We start from the raw sequence: 19484 nt of genomic DNA, 5'->3' as shown, positions 1-19484 counted from the left end.
TCTGCTGTCATTGTGTGGAAGCAGCCAGAGACTGGCCATAAATGACCGCTTGAAACAAAACAAGTCCATAAACAAGGAGCCTTTGGCATAGAAAATGTGTTTGCTTTCCTCTGATGAGAACAGGTTCATTCTCCTGGGGACATTTAGCTAATTGCTTTAAAGATTCATGTTTTCATGTAGTTACAGCTTTGTTAACTAGCGTTACCTTACACAGTTTATTAAGAAAAAAGGAATTTTTACAACGTCATAAAATAAAGGTCTAAAATATGGAGGCCAAAGATGTTAGTTTGATATTAAGGAAAATATTTTATTAACTTCAGAGAGAATAGGCAGTTTCTTACAGCAATATTTCAGTAAAGCTATTTTGAACTTGAATGTGGTCAGTTAGACACTTAGACATTTTTAACATGGGCATATTAAAGAAGTTTTCTAATCGAAATACAGCCCAGCTTTACCATTTTTAGTTTAAAATAGAACAGACCACAAAAGCCTCGTATCTTCACTGACTTCTTTGGTATACCAGCCTCAGGAAGAAAAGGGACTGTAAATTTTCTTTTGTGGGTTTTAATGAGCTGGCATTGGCTTCAGTGAAATGACATACAACGAGCCTTAGCAGCTTCCGTACAAACGCACCATCATCACGTTAGCCAATATTGCAGTATGCATGCAGACCCCGAGCGTGGAAGGGTTGCATCATCGTAGACTCACAATGCTGCTGTCACAGTGCAGCGTTGGACACTAGAGTAGGCATGAAACTCCCGAGTGGATGTGAAAGTCACGTACAGTGTTGAGGTGTTCAGAAAGTTGGGTTATTATAAGCTAAAACTCCATTTCTCTAATAGATACACTATGTACATTCTTGTACACTTTTAGCTTTTAGCTCTCAGTCTTTAGAAATAGTGTTAAATAGTGTAAAATTTCTGTAGGGACGTGAAAATGGGGCCCATTGGTGGAGCTGCTGGTGTTCATGTACAGTTCCTACAGCTGTTTTCCTTTTAGCTTCCTGCTCAGTAACTTTGAGGATCTCTTTGTCATTTCAGCTCGGCCACAGGTCTTATAGAGAATCGCCCCCAGTCACCAGCTGCAGGCAGAACACCCGTGTTTGTGAGCCCCACTCCCCCACCTCCTCCACCACCTCTTCCATCCGCCTTGTCAACTTCTTCCTTGAGAGCCTCGATGACCTCAACTCCTCCCCCCCCAGTCCCTCCCCCACCTCCACCTCCAGCCACTGCTCTGCCAGCCCCAGCAGTGCCCCCACCGCCAGCTCCTCTACAGATCGCCCCTGGCGTTCTTCACCCAGCTCCTCCTCCCATTGCTCCTCCTCTAGTCCAGCCTTCTCCACCAGTAGCTAGAGCTGCCCCAGTATGTGAGACTGTACCGGTTCATCCACTCCCACAAGGCGAAGTCCAGGGGCTGCCTCCACCCCCACCACCGCCTCCTCTACCACCACCTGGCATTCGGCCATCCTCACCTGTCACAGTTGCAGCTCTTGCTCATCCTCCCTCTGGGCTACATCCAGCTCCATCTACTGCCCCAGGTCCCCATGCTCCATTAATGCCCCCGTCTCCTCCATCACAAGTTATACCTGCTTCTGAGCCAAAGCGTCATCCATCCACCCTACCTGTGATCAGTGACGCAAGGAGTGTGCTGCTGGAAGCAATACGGAAAGGTAATCTCCTCAGAGCCGTGGGAAGCATTGTCACGGTAGCACTGGAACTCTTCTGGATGCTTAGAACAATGTTGTGTTCCTCGTTTATACACTTTTAGGAGGCCGTGTTTTTGTACAAATGGGATTTTAGAAGCAGGACTTCCATATTTTAAGTGACTTTTCAGGATAAAACATTTAACTATTTTATTTTGATACTTGGAAAGGTTTCTTAAGATGAACGAGAAGTAGAAAGCATGGAGTTGGGAATGTGGTTCGGTTGATAGAGGGCTTGCCTAGCGTGCACAGAGCGTTGGCCCTGGTGCCACACAAGACTGAACACGGTGGCGCACACGTGTACCCCAGCACTGGGGAGCTAGAGGTGTGAGGAGCGTCAGAAGTTCTAGGTCATTCTTGGCTGTGGCTAGTCCTGTGCCAGCCTGGGCTACATGAGGCTGTCTGAAAAAGAAAGAAGAAACTTACAGCACTGGACTTCTGTGATATAGAAATTTTAATAAACATTCCCCCTCTGTATATTAATAACTTCCTTAAAATATTTTCAGTGCAGAAGTTTTTTATTTGGGGTGTAATTGACATCTGTTTCGCCAGATACCGCTAAAGGATTAAGGGTCTTCACTTAGAAGCAGGAACGACCATGTTTATTCATTTGTTAATTCAGCGTTTCCTAAGTGGGGAATCAAGAATATAGAGAATGATAGCGCCTTTCCTTCAGGTACAGGGGACAGACTGCAGAAGACATATTCAGCTGGTGATTTGCCCCTCGAGGTGGTAGAAGTGTGTCATCTGGTTACAGATGAGCGTGAAGTACGACAGAGCATGATAGATAGATACAGCTATCCCCGGGAATAGCTGGGGGTTCAGGACCTGATTTACAGATGAAGACTTAAAGCTCCAACCCAGTTCCTTCAGATTCATTTTCAGTGGAGTTTGCTTTTTCTTTTCTCATTAGTATTCCTCAGACGCCTTTAGTTTTAATGGCTAAGGACTGTGTCTGGTTTCCACACTCTGATTTTAAATGACTGGTCCGGCTTTGCTGTTTCAGGTATTCAGCTACGCAAAGTCGAAGAACAGCGTGAGCAGGAAGCCAAGCATGAGCGGATTGAGAACGATGTCGCCACCATCCTGTCTCGCCGCATTGCCGTGGAGTACAGTGACTCGGAAGACGACTCGGAGTTCGACGAAGTAGACTGGCTGGAGTAAGAAGGTCGCATTGCTGTGACTGCCGGACTGAATGCACATGTCCTTGTGGCGCCTGTTCTTTGAAAATGTTTGGTCATTCTAGTGTTTTGCTTCCCCTTCCTCATAATGAATAACCCTTTTCCTCCATAACTTTTGATTTTATGAAAAGTATTAGCATATATTTCAAACTAAATATTTTACAGTGGCTTATCTTCTCCCCCCCCGGAAAAAATATAATTTGGTCTAATAAACCACTAAGTATTAAGCATGGGCAGCCGTTGTTAGAGTAGCTGATTCAGTTTTTGATATACCTTAATTGTGCACTTTGTGATTTGTTTTTTAAATTTGAAGAAAGCACCTGAGAAGGAAGCCTCGAGGGCAGCTGTGTCTGCTGATGAGCCTTATTCCGTTTCCTGATGTTCTCAGTGAAGAACACTGCCTCGATTACATGGATACACAGAACATTTAGCTTGTAGTGTTGAATTCTCTTAAGGAATGGTTAATTTTTTTTGTTATCATTTTATTGTTTTAAATACTTGCCTTATTTGAACGTTTAGCAGAACCCCTTTCCCACTTATATATTGTGTGGTACAGTTTTGCTTGCCTATAGAAGTTTAAATTTTTTCCATGTGAGATACTCAGAATAAGCATACGTGTAACTTACATAATGTGAGAATAACAATCTGATGTAATAAATGGTTCATTTTAAAGGTTCCCAGTGTCGCTCTGTGAATGCATCTGTTGATAAATGCATAGGTGGTGTACGAAAGAGTTCACAGACAATTTCAGCTGTGTACGACCTCTGGGTTTTTCTAAAATATAACTTGTCTCTTACGCAAGGGCACTTTTATGCCATACTTTTCTGAAGTTATACAATTATATTTCAGCTCATTTTTACCTTAACATTCCTACTGCTGTTTGCCCCCTGCATGCCTTATTGTCGGTTTATCACCACGCTTGATAGGTTTGTGTAAGGATGAGTTGCTTGTGTTTGCAGCAGTTCAAGGTGACAGGGAGGCACGGTAATGTCTTAAAGATGCTTAGAGAACCAGCTGTGACTGCTTGGCTGCAGCGCAGTCCAGCACTTGAAGACTGGCAAGGGTGAGGGTTTGAAGTCAGCCTGGGCTGCATGGTAAGGTCTGATCTCAAAAACACAAACAAACAAAACCAAACAGAAACTTTAAACTAATTGGAGTTAAGGCAAGTCAGTTATTTTGTTTAAGTGGCTTAACTCTTGGGCCTTGCTTGTATCCACATTTTGCAGTTCAGTTTCCAGATCTTTATCAAGTGGTGCTTTGTGTTCCTTGAGTCTGGGAGTCTCAAAGACTTGCTTTGACAAGGTGCATGTGGCTAAAGTGAAGTTACCAATCCTACACCTCGACCTCCTTCCCATGCCCGTCCCCCCTCCCTCCCAGGACATCTCTGGGCTGTCCTGCGGATCAGCAACCTTGTAGATAATGACACCAAGGAGAGACCATGGTAAAGCAGCTGAGCCCAGGGTCGCTTGCTTCCTGGCACATTGTAAGCAGGCAAACAAGCCTGACCGCAGACACGAGCTTGTGAGCAAACAGTGAGTGCTGGTTGTCTTGCATCTAAGTTTTTACGTGAGTTATTTCATGATGCGCTTTGGGAAATAAGTGGTGATTCGTAGTCACTCGCTAGCGGGATAATATGGGAGGTATATAACAACCAGTGACCTGTGATGTTTATAAAACAAAAATGATGAACTAAATTTATCATTTTATATTGATATTGCAGTGCAATTTGTGTATAAAAAATTCCCAATGGTTTAAATAAAAAATTTGATTCAGTCTTTTTGATAGCTTTGTTTAGAACAGTGGTTCTCAACCCTCCTAATGCTGTAACCCTTTAATACAGTTCTCATGTTGTGGTGACCCCCAACCATAAAATTATTTTCTTTGCTACTGTTATGCATCCTAATGTAAATCGTAAATATCTGATACGCAAAATCTGTGGGGGGTTCGTTCAACAACCCCACCCAAAGGAGTCGTGACTCATGGATTGAGAACCACAGGTTTTGGGACAAGAGTTTAAACCATTGAAGATACCTTTCCAGCCTTAGGAAAATATAGTATCAAATTTAACTTAAAATATGGCAGTTAAAGTCTGTCTTCTTAAGTGTGATTATAATGAAAAAATTAGAACTTGCATTTAAAAAAAAATAGTGTTTGTATATGTTTGCACATGTGTATGGGGGGGGGGGGACTCATGCCGTGGAGTACATGGAGTTCAAGCCAGAAGATGGCTTGAGGTGTCTGTCTCTTCTTTCACCTTGTTTAGAAGACAGGTTCTTGTTGCTTGCCCCTACATGTGCCAGGTTCACTGGGCTGTAAGTTTCCAGAGTTTCTCCCATCTTCATATCGAAGTGCTAGGGTCACCGATGAGCACCACGGCATCAAGGTTTACATAGGTTCTTGGCACCAAACTCAGTTCAACTATAGCTGGCTAACCAAAACATAATGGTGTGGGCTTTGAACAGTTAAGGGAAACTCAACAGAAACTTGGTGATTTTTTTAGTAGTAGAGTGGATACCATGCTTGTCAGTAAAGCCGAGAGGTATTTGATCATAGTTATAGAGTCTCCTCTTTTATTTTTGAGACTATTTCTGGGAGATACTCTGACAGAAGAAGCCAGGTATAGCTTCTATTGTAGAGTCAAAGCAAACTTTTAGTGTAGGGCATTCGGCTTACTTAACTGAGGAGTGTTTTAAGCAGATTGTCTGAGGTCAGCTCTGTCTCCGTAAGAAGAGTGAAAGCTACTAAGGACCACCTTGTTATGGCTGAACTGTTCTCCATATTCAGCAGGGCTATCCACAGACAGAATGAGGTGTGTTGGGGGTACCCATTTCCCACAATGTCACCAAATCCAGCCAACAGTTTTAGTTACCTGCTTCAAACTTGAGCTCTCTTTGGCAGCTGTGGGCTCCCCCTCCTCTTCCCAGGAATGGTGAGTCGGGAGGTGGGGAGAAATGCTGCCTTGCAGTGGTGACGTTGGCATGAGGGCAGCCATTGTCCCTAGAGCGGAGGGGGCTTCCCCTCTAGCTCTTCATAAGTGCAAAGGTACTAGCTTCAGGCTTACAAGGCATGTCAAGCTGTCACCGTAGTCCTCCATAACTTACAGTAACGTTAGCAGACGAGATGAATCCCAAGGACAAACGGTGTTGATGTGGGTTGTGTTGTGTGAGTGATGAAGTGCCTCCCCTGAGCTTCTCTTTGGGAAGTCCTACCCTTTCTTGCACATCCATCTCACGTCCTGTTTCTATGAACTCTCTGGTTGTCACAACTAGAGCTATATTCCTCTTTTGGTTCCTCTGATTCTTTAATTGTGGCTCTCCTCAACAGTCATTACACTTTGCATAGCAGGTTCTTACCTATTGAGCCTGTCAAATAGACTGCTCACAGGACAGCTGGGTGCCAATAGGCAACTCAAATTATTATTATAAACGATTTCAGAACTGCCCTCATTTTTGTTCTGTTACCCACGACTCTTAAAGTATTCCTTCCTGTTAAAATTTCTTTCTCTGTTAATCTCAGTAACAGTTGGTGGGAAACTGTGTCTTGATGTCATCAGTGTGTGTGTGTGTGTGTCTGTGTGTGTGTATTCTGGTAAATGAATTCTGGTATAGGAGTGGCTCTGGCCAAAAGCTGGCAGTCATTAATGTTTCTGAAGTCTTTTTTAAGTGTAGAAAGCAAAATTGACTGTGTTTTCGTGGGAATTCTCTTGAGTTACTTTCAAAGTGCAGCTTTGACTTCATCTTCAGTAAACGTGGCACTGTTGCTCTTGTTTTTATTAAAGATATTTTTTTATGCATATGGGCTTTTTGCCTGTAGTTTTGTATGTGTACCACTTGTGTGCATGGTGCCCACAGAGGACAGAAGAGGCCGTCGGATCCCCTGAAACTAGAGTTACAGTTGCGAGCTGCTATGTGGGTGCTGGGAACTGAGCCTGGATCTTCTGCAAGAACTTGAGGTGCCATCTCGCCAGCTCAAACCACTTAGCCATCTCTGCCACCCCCACTACGTTTCCTTTTGATGATCCCAGCTGTTTTCAAGACCACCTTCCTAAAGTGAAGTAACTATAAGATAAATTACTTCAAGCTTCTCTTTCAAATAGTTAAATTCCTTATTGAGCCCATTACCTGCTAAGTTTACTTGGTAAGAACTGCATATATACCAGTATATATATACTGTATATATACCAATAAAAACAACAAAAAAGCACTGTGCAAATCGATTGAAAGATAGGGTTTTGTGTTGCACTGATAAAATGCCAAATAGGGAATTTCCTAGTTGGATATAAATAATTGTAATTAATTAAAGGCAACTTAATGAAGTCAAGAATGCATAGGCCCCTGTAATACATATAATGCACCCTATTTATTCACTGCTGTATGAAGAACACATTATTTATGTTCTCCATGACTGGACTGTAGAATGCGGCCATAATCGCTGCCGCTTTTCAGCCTGACAGCCAGGCTCTGAGTGAAGAATGAATAGAGTCTTGGATGAGCATTTGAGACCCTTTTTTAAGACTAGTTATCAATACCTTTTTCTCATTATTGTAAGGCCAGCTGCTCTGGCTTTTTTTTTTTTTACTTTAAGAGGAAATACACATACACAACTGAGCATGTCTTGAAGTCTCTTTTCGGGGGTATACTTTCTTTTTTGTAAACCTGTAATGATTTTGAATATTTTATTGTGTGTACGTGTGTGTCCTTATGGAATGCTGTGTGTGTGTTATACTCAGAAGACTTTGATAGTTTTCTTGTTTATCCATCCTGCCTTTAGGCTAGCTTTTCTAATACTATGTTCTTTGATATGGAACACAGATATTTTCATGACTAATAAAATTCCCCATCTACCTCTCTGACCTGAAACAACAAAAAAGATACAAGAGTTACTCAATCACAAGGTTTTCTATTTTAACATCTTCCAGTACTCCTTAGTGTATATTTTATTTGTATTCATTAAGGACATGAAGTATACTTCTAATTTTAATGAAAATACATAGGAGATACTTAGTCACTCTAAAAAGGAGTACATTCCTGTGAGAGATGTTTTTATTTTATATATTATTTTTATTCTGTTTCTGTTTATTGAATGACTTATTTTTATGCAGCAGGGTTGATGCCTGGGTACTGGGGCCATAACAGTGAATAAACAGAGCCCTCCTTTCTGAGCATACAAATAAATTGACAAAGCACAATGAACATTATATTAGCGAAGCTTGCAGCACAGAGACTAGCTTACTTTTCAATTACTGTAACAGAACACCATGACCAAGGCTACTTGTAGAAGAAGTTTACTGGGGGCTTCTGTCTCAGAAGCGAGACCACAACCATCGTGGCAATGAGTGGCTGCAGAAGGGCAAGGCATGATGCTGGAGCTGTAGCTGAAGCTTGTATCCCGATGTGCAAGAATGAGGCAGAGATCGCAAGACTGGGAGTGCTGTGGGCTTTTGAAACCACACAGCCCACCCCCAGAGACAGGCGTCCTCCAGTAAGGCCACACCTCCTAATCCTTCCTGAACAGTTTCACCGAGGGAGTACTTGAGTATTCAGACTTGAGCCTGTGGGTGCCCCCTGTAAAATAAAAAAGCAGACCACATACTTCTAGCATACAATGGCATAGAATATACATTACCATTCCAAAAAGAAGGAAATGGGACATAGTGAGGGAACACTGGATTGAAGCAAGACCAAAATCCAGTAGGGCAAACTCCAAATTCTGAAGCTCCATGTCTGATGTCGGGAAGAGGGGGGGTTGGTTAGATGCTTCCACCCTTGCAGTCTTGCTGACTGCAACATACTTTTCTTCCTTGGGCTGCTTCCATTCCCTGTCTGCAGCTCCTCTTGGCCGTCCCACCTCTCTAGCATCTCCAACATCTGGAGTTTGCAACGCAACCCAGGCTTCACTGTCACAGCATTACGTGGTGACCTCTCAGGGACTCCCCTGCCACAGGCCTGGCCTCAGAGGCTTTTCTTTAACATTGGAGGAAAAAAGCCGGGCAGTGGTGGCGCACGCCTTTAATCCCAGCACTCAGAGGCAGGCGGATCTCTGTGAGTTCGAGGCCAGCCTGGTCTACAAGAGCTAGTTCCAGGACAGGAACCAAAAAGCTACAGAGAAACCCTGTCTCGAAAATCAAAAACAAAAACATTGGAGGAAGAGGTCACTACCCTTCTCCCTCTGCATCATGAGGCTAAAGTCAGACCATGAAGCAGATGCTACCCAGTTTATCTGCTGACTTGAGGGAGAAACTGGGCCCCCTCCTTGTGTTACGATTTGCAAAAACTTGGATTTTTGTTGTTGTTGTTGCTTTTTTTTGTTGCATAAGGTTTTTTTTTTTTTTTGCAAGTTGGAAACTTAACTGGATGGAATCTTGCCCTGAAGGTGCCACCCCCTTTCTTCCCTTTCTCTTTTTCTCTTTCATCACAAACCTTGACACAACATTAAAGTTCCTGGTGCTCTTTTTCTCCTCAAACTGTACGTTTTGTGTTTCTTTGTGCCCTGCTCGCTCTTCACCTGTGTAAGGATGGTTACTCATAACCAAGTGATGAAGTCAGTATTAGGCTATCTTGAAATCTCTTCTGCCAGCAAAATTAGTTCAAAGCTCTTCAGTTTAGCCTCAGGCAGATTCTTAGGACAAAAGCAAAAGGCAACCATATTCTTTGCCAGAATATCACAAGAATGGTCTCTAACTGAGTTGCCAGTGTTCCCCTCAAACCTCTTAGCTGGGCCTCCATAGACCACATTAATCTTAGTACTACTGTCTTCCAAGCTCCTACTAGGATGGCCCTTTAAGCCCCTAATTAACAGCATTCCAATACTTTCCTAGAAAAAAGTCCCAAAGTTTTTGACGTTCTTCCAAAAAGCCACATACATGATCAGGCCAGTTACAGTAATAGCCCACCCACTCGCTGGTCCCAACTTCTGTCTTTGCTACTTTTCTTTTTTTTTTAATTTATTTATTTATTAAAGATTTCTGCCTCCTCCCCGCCACCGCCTCCCATTTCCCTCCCCCCTATCAAGTCCCCCTCCCTCATCAGCCCGAAGAGCAATCAGGGTTCCCTGACCTGTGGGAAGTCCAAGGACCACCCACCTCCATCCAGGTCTAGTAAGGTGAGCATCCAAACTGCCTAGGCTCCCCCAAAGCCAGTACGTGCAGTAGGATCAAAAACCCATTGCCATTGTTCTTGAGTTCTCAGTAATCCTCATTGTCCGCTATGTTCAGAGAGTCCAGTTTTATCCCATGCTTTTTCAGACCCAGGCCAGCTGGCCTTGGTGAGTTCCCGATAGAACATCCCATTGTCTCAGTGTGTGGGTGCACCCCTCGCAGTCCTGAGTTCCTTGCTCGTACTCTCTCTCCTTCTGCCCCTGATTTGGACTTTTAGATTTCAGTTCGGTGCTCCAATGTGGGTCTCTGTCTCTGTCTCCTTTCATCATCTGATGAAGGTTAATATTCAGGAGGATGCCTATATGTTTTTCTGTTGCTGTGACAAACCATCATAAAGAAGGCAGCTGTCTATCACTGTGAGGAAACACTATGAGCAAAAAGCAAGTACGGAAGGGAAGTGTTGATTTGACTTACACTTCCACAGCACTGTTGATCCAAGGAAGTCGGAACAGGAACCTGGAGGCAGGAGCTGATACAGAGACCATGGAGGGGTGCTGCTTACCGGCTTGCTTCTCATGGCTTGCTAGCCCACTTTCTTTTAGCACCCAGGGCCACCAAACCAGGGATGGCACCACCTGCAATGGGCTGGCCCCTCCCCATCGATCTCTAATTGAGAAAATTCCCTGCTACTGAATCTTATTTTTTTAATTGAGGTTCCCTCCACTCAGGTGACTTTAGCTTGTGTCAAGTTGACATAAAACTATCCAGCTCAGCAACTTCTAAAAGAAAGCATTGAATTTGGGCCTCGTGGCTCCAGAGGGTTAGAGTCCATGTTCACCATGGCGGGGGGGGGGGGGGGGGGGGGGGGGCATAGCTGTAGGTAGGCAAGCATGGCGCTGGAACCGTAACTAAGAGCTTACATCTGGAGCCACAAACAGAAAGCAGAGAGCTAACTGGGAATGGCTTTTAAAACCTCAAAGCTCTCACCAGTGATACGCTTCCTCTAAGACCACGCTTTGAGGTTCTTCTCAAACAGTTCCACCAACTGAGAACTTTGTAGTCAGTATGGGAACCACCAGAGAAACCAAACTAAAGAAGTCAGGACAAGCATCCAGAGAGAAGAAAGAAAGCATTGAAGGTTGGAGGTAAACCTTGGCAGACAAGTGTGGGAAGAAAGAGAGGGGTCTCCCCTGCACCTGAAAGGTCTCAGTGAATGGCAGGAAAGGTTTGAAGCATGGGATGCAATGGTCAAAAACAGAGTGGGAGGGGTGAGCCATGAGGGGTCTTCAGAACTACTTCTCAGAAGAGTTTGCGATTTGCTCCTTGGGCAATGAAACTGGAGAGGTGACATTAGAATATAATTTTAAAACCTGCCCGGTGAATATAAGTGTGAATGAGCTAGCAATGTGTGTGCAGATAAACTCGAACCACTCCTGGTTAGCATATGTGACAGACAATGGGCGGTTGGCAGGAGAGATGGGGCTGCTTAGAGCAGCGGTTCTCAACCTTCCTACCGCTGTGGCCCTTGAGTGCAGCTCCTCATGTTGTGGTGACCCCCCACTATAAAATTATTTTCATTGCTACTTCATAACTAATTTTGCTAGGAAATCATAATGTAAATATGTGATATACAGGCTATCTGATATCTGTGAAAAGGCTCTCAGAGGTTCGTGACCCACAGGCTGAGAACTACAGGCTATACTAGACGGGTTTATTGAAGAGGAAAGAGTCAAGGCGACTTCTAGGGTCCAGGCTATAAGGGAGTATCAAGGGAGAGGCAGGTTTGGAGGGATGTGTAAGTTCCAGGTAGATCAGGGATTCATTCAGGATGGGTTTGAACAGAGTGAGAGCTTTGTAGAGAAATTATCAATACGAAGTTATCAGCAAGCAATTGTTGAGGTTGCTAGTCACCAGCGTATAGTGGCTCCAGTATGCAGCCTGTACAGGAGCTGGGTTGTTTTGCTTCCCAGCAGCCTGACCTAATTCCATGGTTACATTTCCACGTTGAAGCTTCCACACACTCCGCTGCAGTGCTGTTTTGATTTCCTCTCGTCACTGAGTGCATCCCCGGGCACTTTGGAGTTGTCAGATCGTGCCAGTCAATCATCTTCCATTGGAAGACTTCGTTCCTGCCCAGTTCTGCAATCGCCCCAGCTTCCTTCTCTTAAGTTAGGAGACAGACCCCCTTTTCCCATCTCACCTGCAGAATTTTCTTATTTTCAGATTAAACAGCTCTAACTGCCCTTTCCATGGTCATCTTTCCAGTCTAGAGTCTTCCTTCTCAGTCCTGTCGGAGATGATCCTGCTCTGATGATGTCATTTAGAAAAGAGCAGAGGGAATCCCTTCAGGATTTGGTGGTTGCCTCTTTCCTGTCTGAGTTACCTTGTCTGCCCAATTTACTCTGTTTTCTCTGATGGCGTCTCCTTGGCTCGGGTAATAACTTAGGTGTGGTCCTATTAATTTTACCTTTTAGAACCTTTTGAGATGGGACCAAAGTTTTAGCTATTGAATTGGTGGGAGACTCATATTCAGTAAGGTTGTGTAGCCATCTTCACAAGACCTATCTTCGGGATCAGTGGCATTCCCGTAGATTCGCCCTTTAGAGTCTCAGCCTAAAATAGGGAAGTTGGCTTGGCTTCTCCCTCAGCTGGCGCCTCCTCACACCATGAGGCTGGCAGAAGTACCGCTTTTTCTCACGACAGAGAAATGGCTCCTTTTAATGGCTCCTCAGGAGCCATTAGGGTCACTTTTCACTTTTATGCATGGAATCATCAACAACCCCCCACCTCCCGCCTTGACCTGATAATTCTTTATTATCCTACCTCCCAGGTAACTTCTAGTATTTTTAATGTTTTGTCCACTGTTTGTAGTTGTCCATAGCAAGAGGTTAGCACTCCCAACCCCACGATTATCCGAAGACATTGGCTAGCTCAGTTATCAACATTGAAATTAAAATCAAGCCCATCTCGTTACTTACAAAAACAGTTAGCCATTTTTCATTTTGAGTGCGAGTAACCCAAAATGCAGTTTCCACAGAGTTTTTTAAACTTACAATTAAACTGTTTGTTGCATGCAGCTGCATTTTAAGACATGTCAAAACAACAGCAACAGAAAAGAGGCTGTGAACATCTAGGCTATTTTTAACTCGCGAAGGGGAATGCTCCAAAGCATAGATACAGAGGCTTACTTGAGAGATGGAGGGAGTGTGCCCAATATTATGAGGACTGAGAAAACTGTATAGTTCTGTCAGGGGACTAGTTTATTGTTCAGGTCTTCGAGGGCACTGTTTGGACTGTACAGCCTTATAACTAAATTCCAAAGGCACTTGTATGTTTGACACATATTTTGGAGTTCAGTGCTATTTTAACTTGAGTAACGATAACATCTTTGGAGCTCACAAATGCTGTCCTCGTGGCCGTCCCCTCCAGTAATATTCTGTTAACTCATCGACCATGTCTGTCCCATCTTTCTCCTACTTCCTGGTCCAGTGCATATTTGATAAAAATATCAATGATCTAGAATCCTTCCCCTTGCGGATATAGCTCCTTTAAGGTTTCTGGAACCTAAAATTATACATGCTGTCCTCATGACCCACCAGCCGGCTCTTATTTTGGTGGCAGGTGCTGTTCTGAGCAGTTTGCATGACTTCTTTCTGTTGATTTGTCTCATGATAGAACAGGGTGGGACATTCATTATCCCCATGTCATAGATGAAGGAGTTGAGGCTCCGAGCTGCAACTTGGCCTGCGTCTTATTACAGTTCATGTGCTGTAACGACTAGGTTGCACCTCATCCAGTTCCACAACTTGGCTAAAATCCTTGTTCTTGCTGGAAGATACTATGCATTTACTTGCCCTAAATGTGGGCAACATCACATCCATTTGAAATATTAGTGTATCATCTGTCAGAGTATATTATAATTACCTGCTTAAGTTACTATCCTTCTGTTGAACTCTGAGAATCTTAATCTGTGTGAGTGTATGTGTGTGCACCTGCCTGCATGCGTGCGTGTGTGCAGTCGTGCATGCTTCAAGGGACAACTTTAGGGATTGGTCCTCATCTTCCACTCTAAGGTGGGGCTCTCATTTTGCTGCTTTGTAAGACAGGATATCTGATCCTCAAGCTTTTGTGGATTTTCCTGACTCCACCTCCTGTAATCCCTTTCTGGGATTACAGATGTTCACTATCATATCTTTAACACGATTATTAAAAACCTAGAGACAGAGATATTGGTGTTTGAGCTGAAGATCAAAAAAGCAAATCAACCAGCCACTAGAGAAGTCTTACCTCTACCAAGGCTGGGCAACTGCAGACTAAGCCCTGAGCCTCGGTCTCCTCCCATCTTAAATGTTTTATAGTCCCCTATGGTGCTGGGATTAAAGGCATGTGACTCCCTAGTACTGGGATTAAAGATGTGAGCTGCCACCAGCTGGATCTGTTTCTGCATTGATCTTGTGTAGTCCAGGGTGTCCTTGAACTCACAGAGATCCTTCTTCCTCTGTCTCCCAAATCCTGGGGTTGAAGGTGTGTAACACCACTGCCTGGTGGCTTTTTTTACCCTCTGATCTTCAGTCAAGCTTTATTAAAACATAAATAAAATACCACTATAATATCCAGTCTTCTTATTTGCCTTGCAGGCACCAGCTGAACCATCTCCCCACCCCAGAACCTTAAGAACTATATATCCTGTTAACTTTGGTATCCTGAGCCTCTCTAGATTGAAGTTCATAGGCCGTCAGTAAATGACTGCTAAAATAACTTTTTAAATGCATGAATTAACGTCATTATTATCGGAATTAGTTACTGTGAAATGCTGAAAGTACAGAAGCAGAAATCGAGGGGGCTTATTACACTATGAAGTTAACGGGACAGCGCTGGCGGGCCTTACACTTGAATGTTGTTTTCTTGTTCATTGCTTCATCGCCCAGTTAAGATTTACTGACATACCAGACAGAAGACAGCTTGTAGATGCAAAGAATGGCAGAGCTGAGGTAGCTCCCGTTTTCCTGTGAAGTGTGTATAGCGAGCAGGTCCTTCTTTGGAAGGTCACTTCTGGAAGCTTCTGACACTGAACAAAGTATCTTTTATGCATCCTGTTTCTGTTGCTCTTGATAGACTTGCCCCTCTCCAGGCTTTAGTTGCTTTCATTGTTCACGGAGTGAGGAGGAAGATCCTACCGATTACCCAGTGCTTATCAAATCTGGCTGGTCCTCGGTCCCTTCTGACACTTCACAACCTTTATCATCTCCTCAGATTTTTCTTCTTTGGTGTTCTCCTGGGATCACAGTTGTCTGTATGCTCCAGAACAGGATGTGGTCTCGGTTTTAGATCCTCTGGTCTGCCTCTCAGCTCCATCCCACACCCCCTGTTCTCTGTTTCAGTTTGGGATGATTCCTGTTGCTGTCTCTGAAGCTCACTGGGGATCTTTTGTTTGCGTTTCGGCTGTAGCAAATCTACTTTCAGAAGTTCATTAGCTCTCTTGCTAGACTTCTTACTTGTAGCGATTCTGTTTCTTTCTTGTAGTTCTCTCTCTGCTGGAATTCCTTGTCTGTTCATGCATGCCGCCTGTCTTTTCCACTGGAGCCTTTAAATAGAAGTCCTTCTGAAAATTCCTTTCATGATAGTTCCCACAAATACAGGCACTGCCTGATAATCCTTACAAGTCTCTTGACCATGAAATAATCTGTCTTTATTTATTTTTCCACACGTTTGCTGGCCCCTTCAGTTTCCCTATGTATTGTGTTAATGTCCTTTGCCATTTTCTTACAGAACATTTCTTGTTCTTGCTGATTTATGTCGCCTAATGATACGAGCTGTAAATGCAGTCTCCTAATCTGTAGCTTGCCTTTTCACTTTGAGCGTGATGAGTTTCATCATCGAATTCTAATAGTCAGATTTACTGTTATTTTCATTTCTGGCCTGTGCTTGGCATCTCTTATACCCCGAGGTCATAAAGATGCTCTTATCCAATTACTCTAGGAAGCTCTACAGCTTAGCTTTGCATATGAAGTCGGCTAGGTCTTTAACCATCTGGAATTTAGTTTTGTGTGGGTATTAAGTAGGGAATCTAGCCGTTGTCCCTATGAATAAAAACGATCTTATCTCCACCGAATCATAATGCCACTCTCCCATCCGTCACATTCCCACGCGTGAATGTGCACTGGGGGTAGTTTCATGTACTTCTGCAGCAGCAGGATGTTTTCCTCGGTATTATTTTACCCCATTGATGTAAACTGCAAGGATAGTAACATATAAAGTTATCCGGGTCCATTAAAAAAAACCTTAAGAAAGTTATTACTCATGGTGTTTGTTAGACTCATCCTAAAATTCATTTAGAAAAATAAAGAACTAAGAATAGCCAAGGTTGGGTGGGCGAGATGGTTGAGTGGGTGAAGGTGCCTGCTACCAAGCCTGAAAACCTGAGTTTAATTCCATGGCCCCTCATGAGGGAAGGAGAGAGCTGGGTCCTGCAGATCATCCTCTGACCTGCACATTCGTGCCCTCGTGCGGTCAATAAATAGATAAACGCAATAAAGACATGTACATTCAAAGCATTATACCATGGCTTGACTCTTAGAACCTTGGCTTTTAAAGTGGACTTTAAGTTTTGTCGACGTGGAACTGTCGGTAAAGCCTCGCATGCAATGGGAGGGGCGAGGTGTAAATGGCCACCCCCTAGCACAGGAAAACATGTGAAGGAGAAGGGCAAGCAGCCCAACCAGCCAGGAGTGTGCCACGAGAGGGCAAGAGAAAAGGACAGACACAGCTGCAAGGGGGACACCAGACGACACCGTCAGGAGAGCCCTTCCCCATGCCCCATGTTCCTTCGGGAGTCCAGTCTCACTTTGGAAGGGACCTGCTTATTCCTGTACCCTCTACTTAAGCAATAATGAGATTTTTGAATGAGCTACTGTTCCCTACCCACCCATCTGTTCCTAACTGCTGTTTTCCTATGCAACCCGCCCACGTTCGATACATGCCCGAGTGTTTGGATTATGATTGGCAGCCTGCACGAAACCGCTCGCTAGGCATGGCACTACCAGGACTCACCGGGTGAGTCCTCCCTGACTCCGGGTCTTGACCACTGTTCATTCTGGTCATTTTCCACTGATGTTTTTACAGCGGGTGACACGAGGAAAGGAGATAAGAATCTCCAGCCGCAGCAAAGGATTTGCTAATTTCCTGCTCTAAGCGGCAGGTACCCAAAGTGTCATTCTCCTGTAACAGCTCGCTGGTGCGTGCAGCTCACTAACGTGCTAATCCATCTGTATCTGTGTCCCCACTCATCTGCAGCCTGGAGCTCAGGAAACCATCACAGTCATCTGCCAGTAGCTGCTGCTTTTACTGTAAGTAGCCCTTTGCATCCCAGGTATCTCAGGATCTTCTTTTAGCTCGTGGAGTTCAGCCTGCAAGCAGAATAAAATCTCACACCCAGTTTGGGCAGACTGAATCTGAGCATGGTCAGATCTGTCCCACTGATCAGTTGTCTGGGGTTTGCTCTGTGCTGCATTCATCTGAGAGGCAAACTCCTCCCTTTGACTCTCAGGCTCACGGGAGCGTTCCTTGTGATTCTGGATGCTGGGTGTGTCTTAGCAGGAGGCCTTGCTCTCAGAACCCAGACCAGAAAGGGGCACCTTCCGCACTGGAAACACGGTATAATTAATGAAAGAGGACATTAACCAGTGTCAGAAGTGAAACTTGTCCTAGGCCCTGGGGAGCTCCTGTGTGCTTGGCTAGGAATTTCACTTCTGCCCCTTTGATGCCCTGCCTTCTGCCCTCCATCAGTTCCGAACAATGGCCACTGACTTTGCTTCTTAATGTTCCTTACAGAAAAGTTGACAGAATAGGAGAGACACCCAACCAGTCTGTTCCAAATATCCCAGTAACTTTCTGCTTTGTATCGTTTACTGTTTTCTCTGAGGTTGTATGTATATTGTGAATGTGCACTTTTTGATGTATGTGGTCATGTGATGTGTGTATGCATGTCTGTGCATATAATCATTGTGTGTGTATGTATATGTGGGGTGTACCTATGTGCATGCATATTCATGTGTATGTGGCCATGTGTTATGTATGTGTGTATGCATATCTGTGCATGTAACTGTGTGTGTGTGATGTACATGTGTGCACGCATATCCATGTGTATTTAGCAGTGTGGGTTATGTGTACATATCCCTGTGTATATAGCAGTGTGGGTTATGTGTGGTGTACATATCCATGTGTATATAGCAGTGTGGGTTATGTGTGGTGTACATATCCCTGTGTATATAGCAGTGTGGGTTATGTGTACATATCCCTGTGTATATAGCAGTGTGGGTTATGTGTGGTGTACATATCCCTGTGTATATAGCAGTGTGGGTTATGTGTGGTGTACATATCCATGTGTATATAGCAGTGTGGGTTATGTGTACATATCCCTGTGTATATAGCAGTGTGGGTTATGTGTGGTGTACATATCCCTGTGTATATAGCAGTGTGGGTTATGTGTGGTGTACATATCCCTGTGTATATAGCAGTGTGGGTTATGTGTGGTGTACATATCCCTGTGTATATAGCAGTGTGGGTTATGTGTGGTGTACATATCCCTGTGTATATAGCAGTGTGGGTTATGTGTGGTGTACATATCCATGTGTATATAGCAGTGTGGGTTATGTGTACATATCCCTGTGTATATAGCAGTGTGGGTTATGTGTGGTGTACATATCCCTGTGTATATAGCAGTGTGGGTTATGTGTGGTGTACATATCCCTGTGTATATAGCAGTGTGGGTTATGTGTGGTGTATATATCCCTGTGTATATAGCAGTGTGGGTTATGTGTGGTGTACATATCCATGTGTATAGGCCTGAGGTAGATGTCAGTGTCTTCGTCAGCTGCTCTTCACCTTTCTGTATCAGAACTCCCGCTAGTCGCCTTGCTCTGGAGATGTGCTGCCCACTGGGATTATAAACAATCTGGTATATCCATGCAGCATCTATGTGGTACTGGGAATCCCAAACCCTGGGTATTTGAACTCCTGTCTCCAGGCCCTAGCATTTCCCTGCTGAGCCTTCTTGGCCGCCCTGCATGTACACTTTTAATCAAACTGTTGGAGGGCACCTGATGGACATCAGTCCATCTGTTCTTAGGCATACGCCCGCACCAAGGTCCACCTTTCCCCAAGTCCAGTTCTGTTGGGAATAACATTAGCCTGGAAGTGTGTGTACGTGATAGTTGAGAGTTTGAATGCCTGCTATTTTTCTAAGGAAATGGTTATTTCATCTCATGGGAATACTGATATATCACGATTCTGCATGAATATAATGTGTTACTATCTCCAAAGCATGGCTATTAGAGATACAGTTTAAAATGTATTATTTTGCTCCTTCCCTGGTATAGGATATAATAAAGTTTTATGACTTCTATGGTTATTTGGAACAAATCATTTAAAAATATTGTCACAAAGACTTTATATATGTTGGTAATTGCCTTCATCATTGTTCTATTGCTACAAAGAGACATCATGA

General features: G+C 43.9%; 1 protein-coding gene across 3 annotated transcripts in view; it reads left to right on the top strand.

Moving 5' to 3' along the window:
- The window catches only part of Wasf1 (WASP family member 1), a 45814-nt gene extending 42255 nt beyond the window's left edge, over positions 1-3559 (top strand). For all 3 annotated transcript variants that reach the window (XM_075944996.1, XM_075944977.1, XM_075944987.1), the window contains exons 8-9: positions 1041-1669; positions 2709-3559. In XM_075944996.1, coding sequence (XP_075801111.1) covers positions 1041-1669; positions 2709-2866 — 787 coding nt within the window. In that variant the 3' untranslated portion in view covers positions 2867-3559. The remainder of the gene's footprint in view (positions 1-1040; positions 1670-2708) is intronic.
- The last annotated feature ends 15925 nt before the right edge of the window (positions 3560-19484 follow it).

The sequence above is a fragment of the Microtus pennsylvanicus genome, chromosome 1, assembly GCF_037038515.1.
Source record: "Microtus pennsylvanicus isolate mMicPen1 chromosome 1, mMicPen1.hap1, whole genome shotgun sequence".
Lineage (NCBI taxonomy): Eukaryota > Metazoa > Chordata > Mammalia > Rodentia > Cricetidae > Microtus > Microtus pennsylvanicus.
Note: the sequence above shows the minus strand (reverse complement) of the source record. Positions and strands in the feature narration are given on the sequence as shown.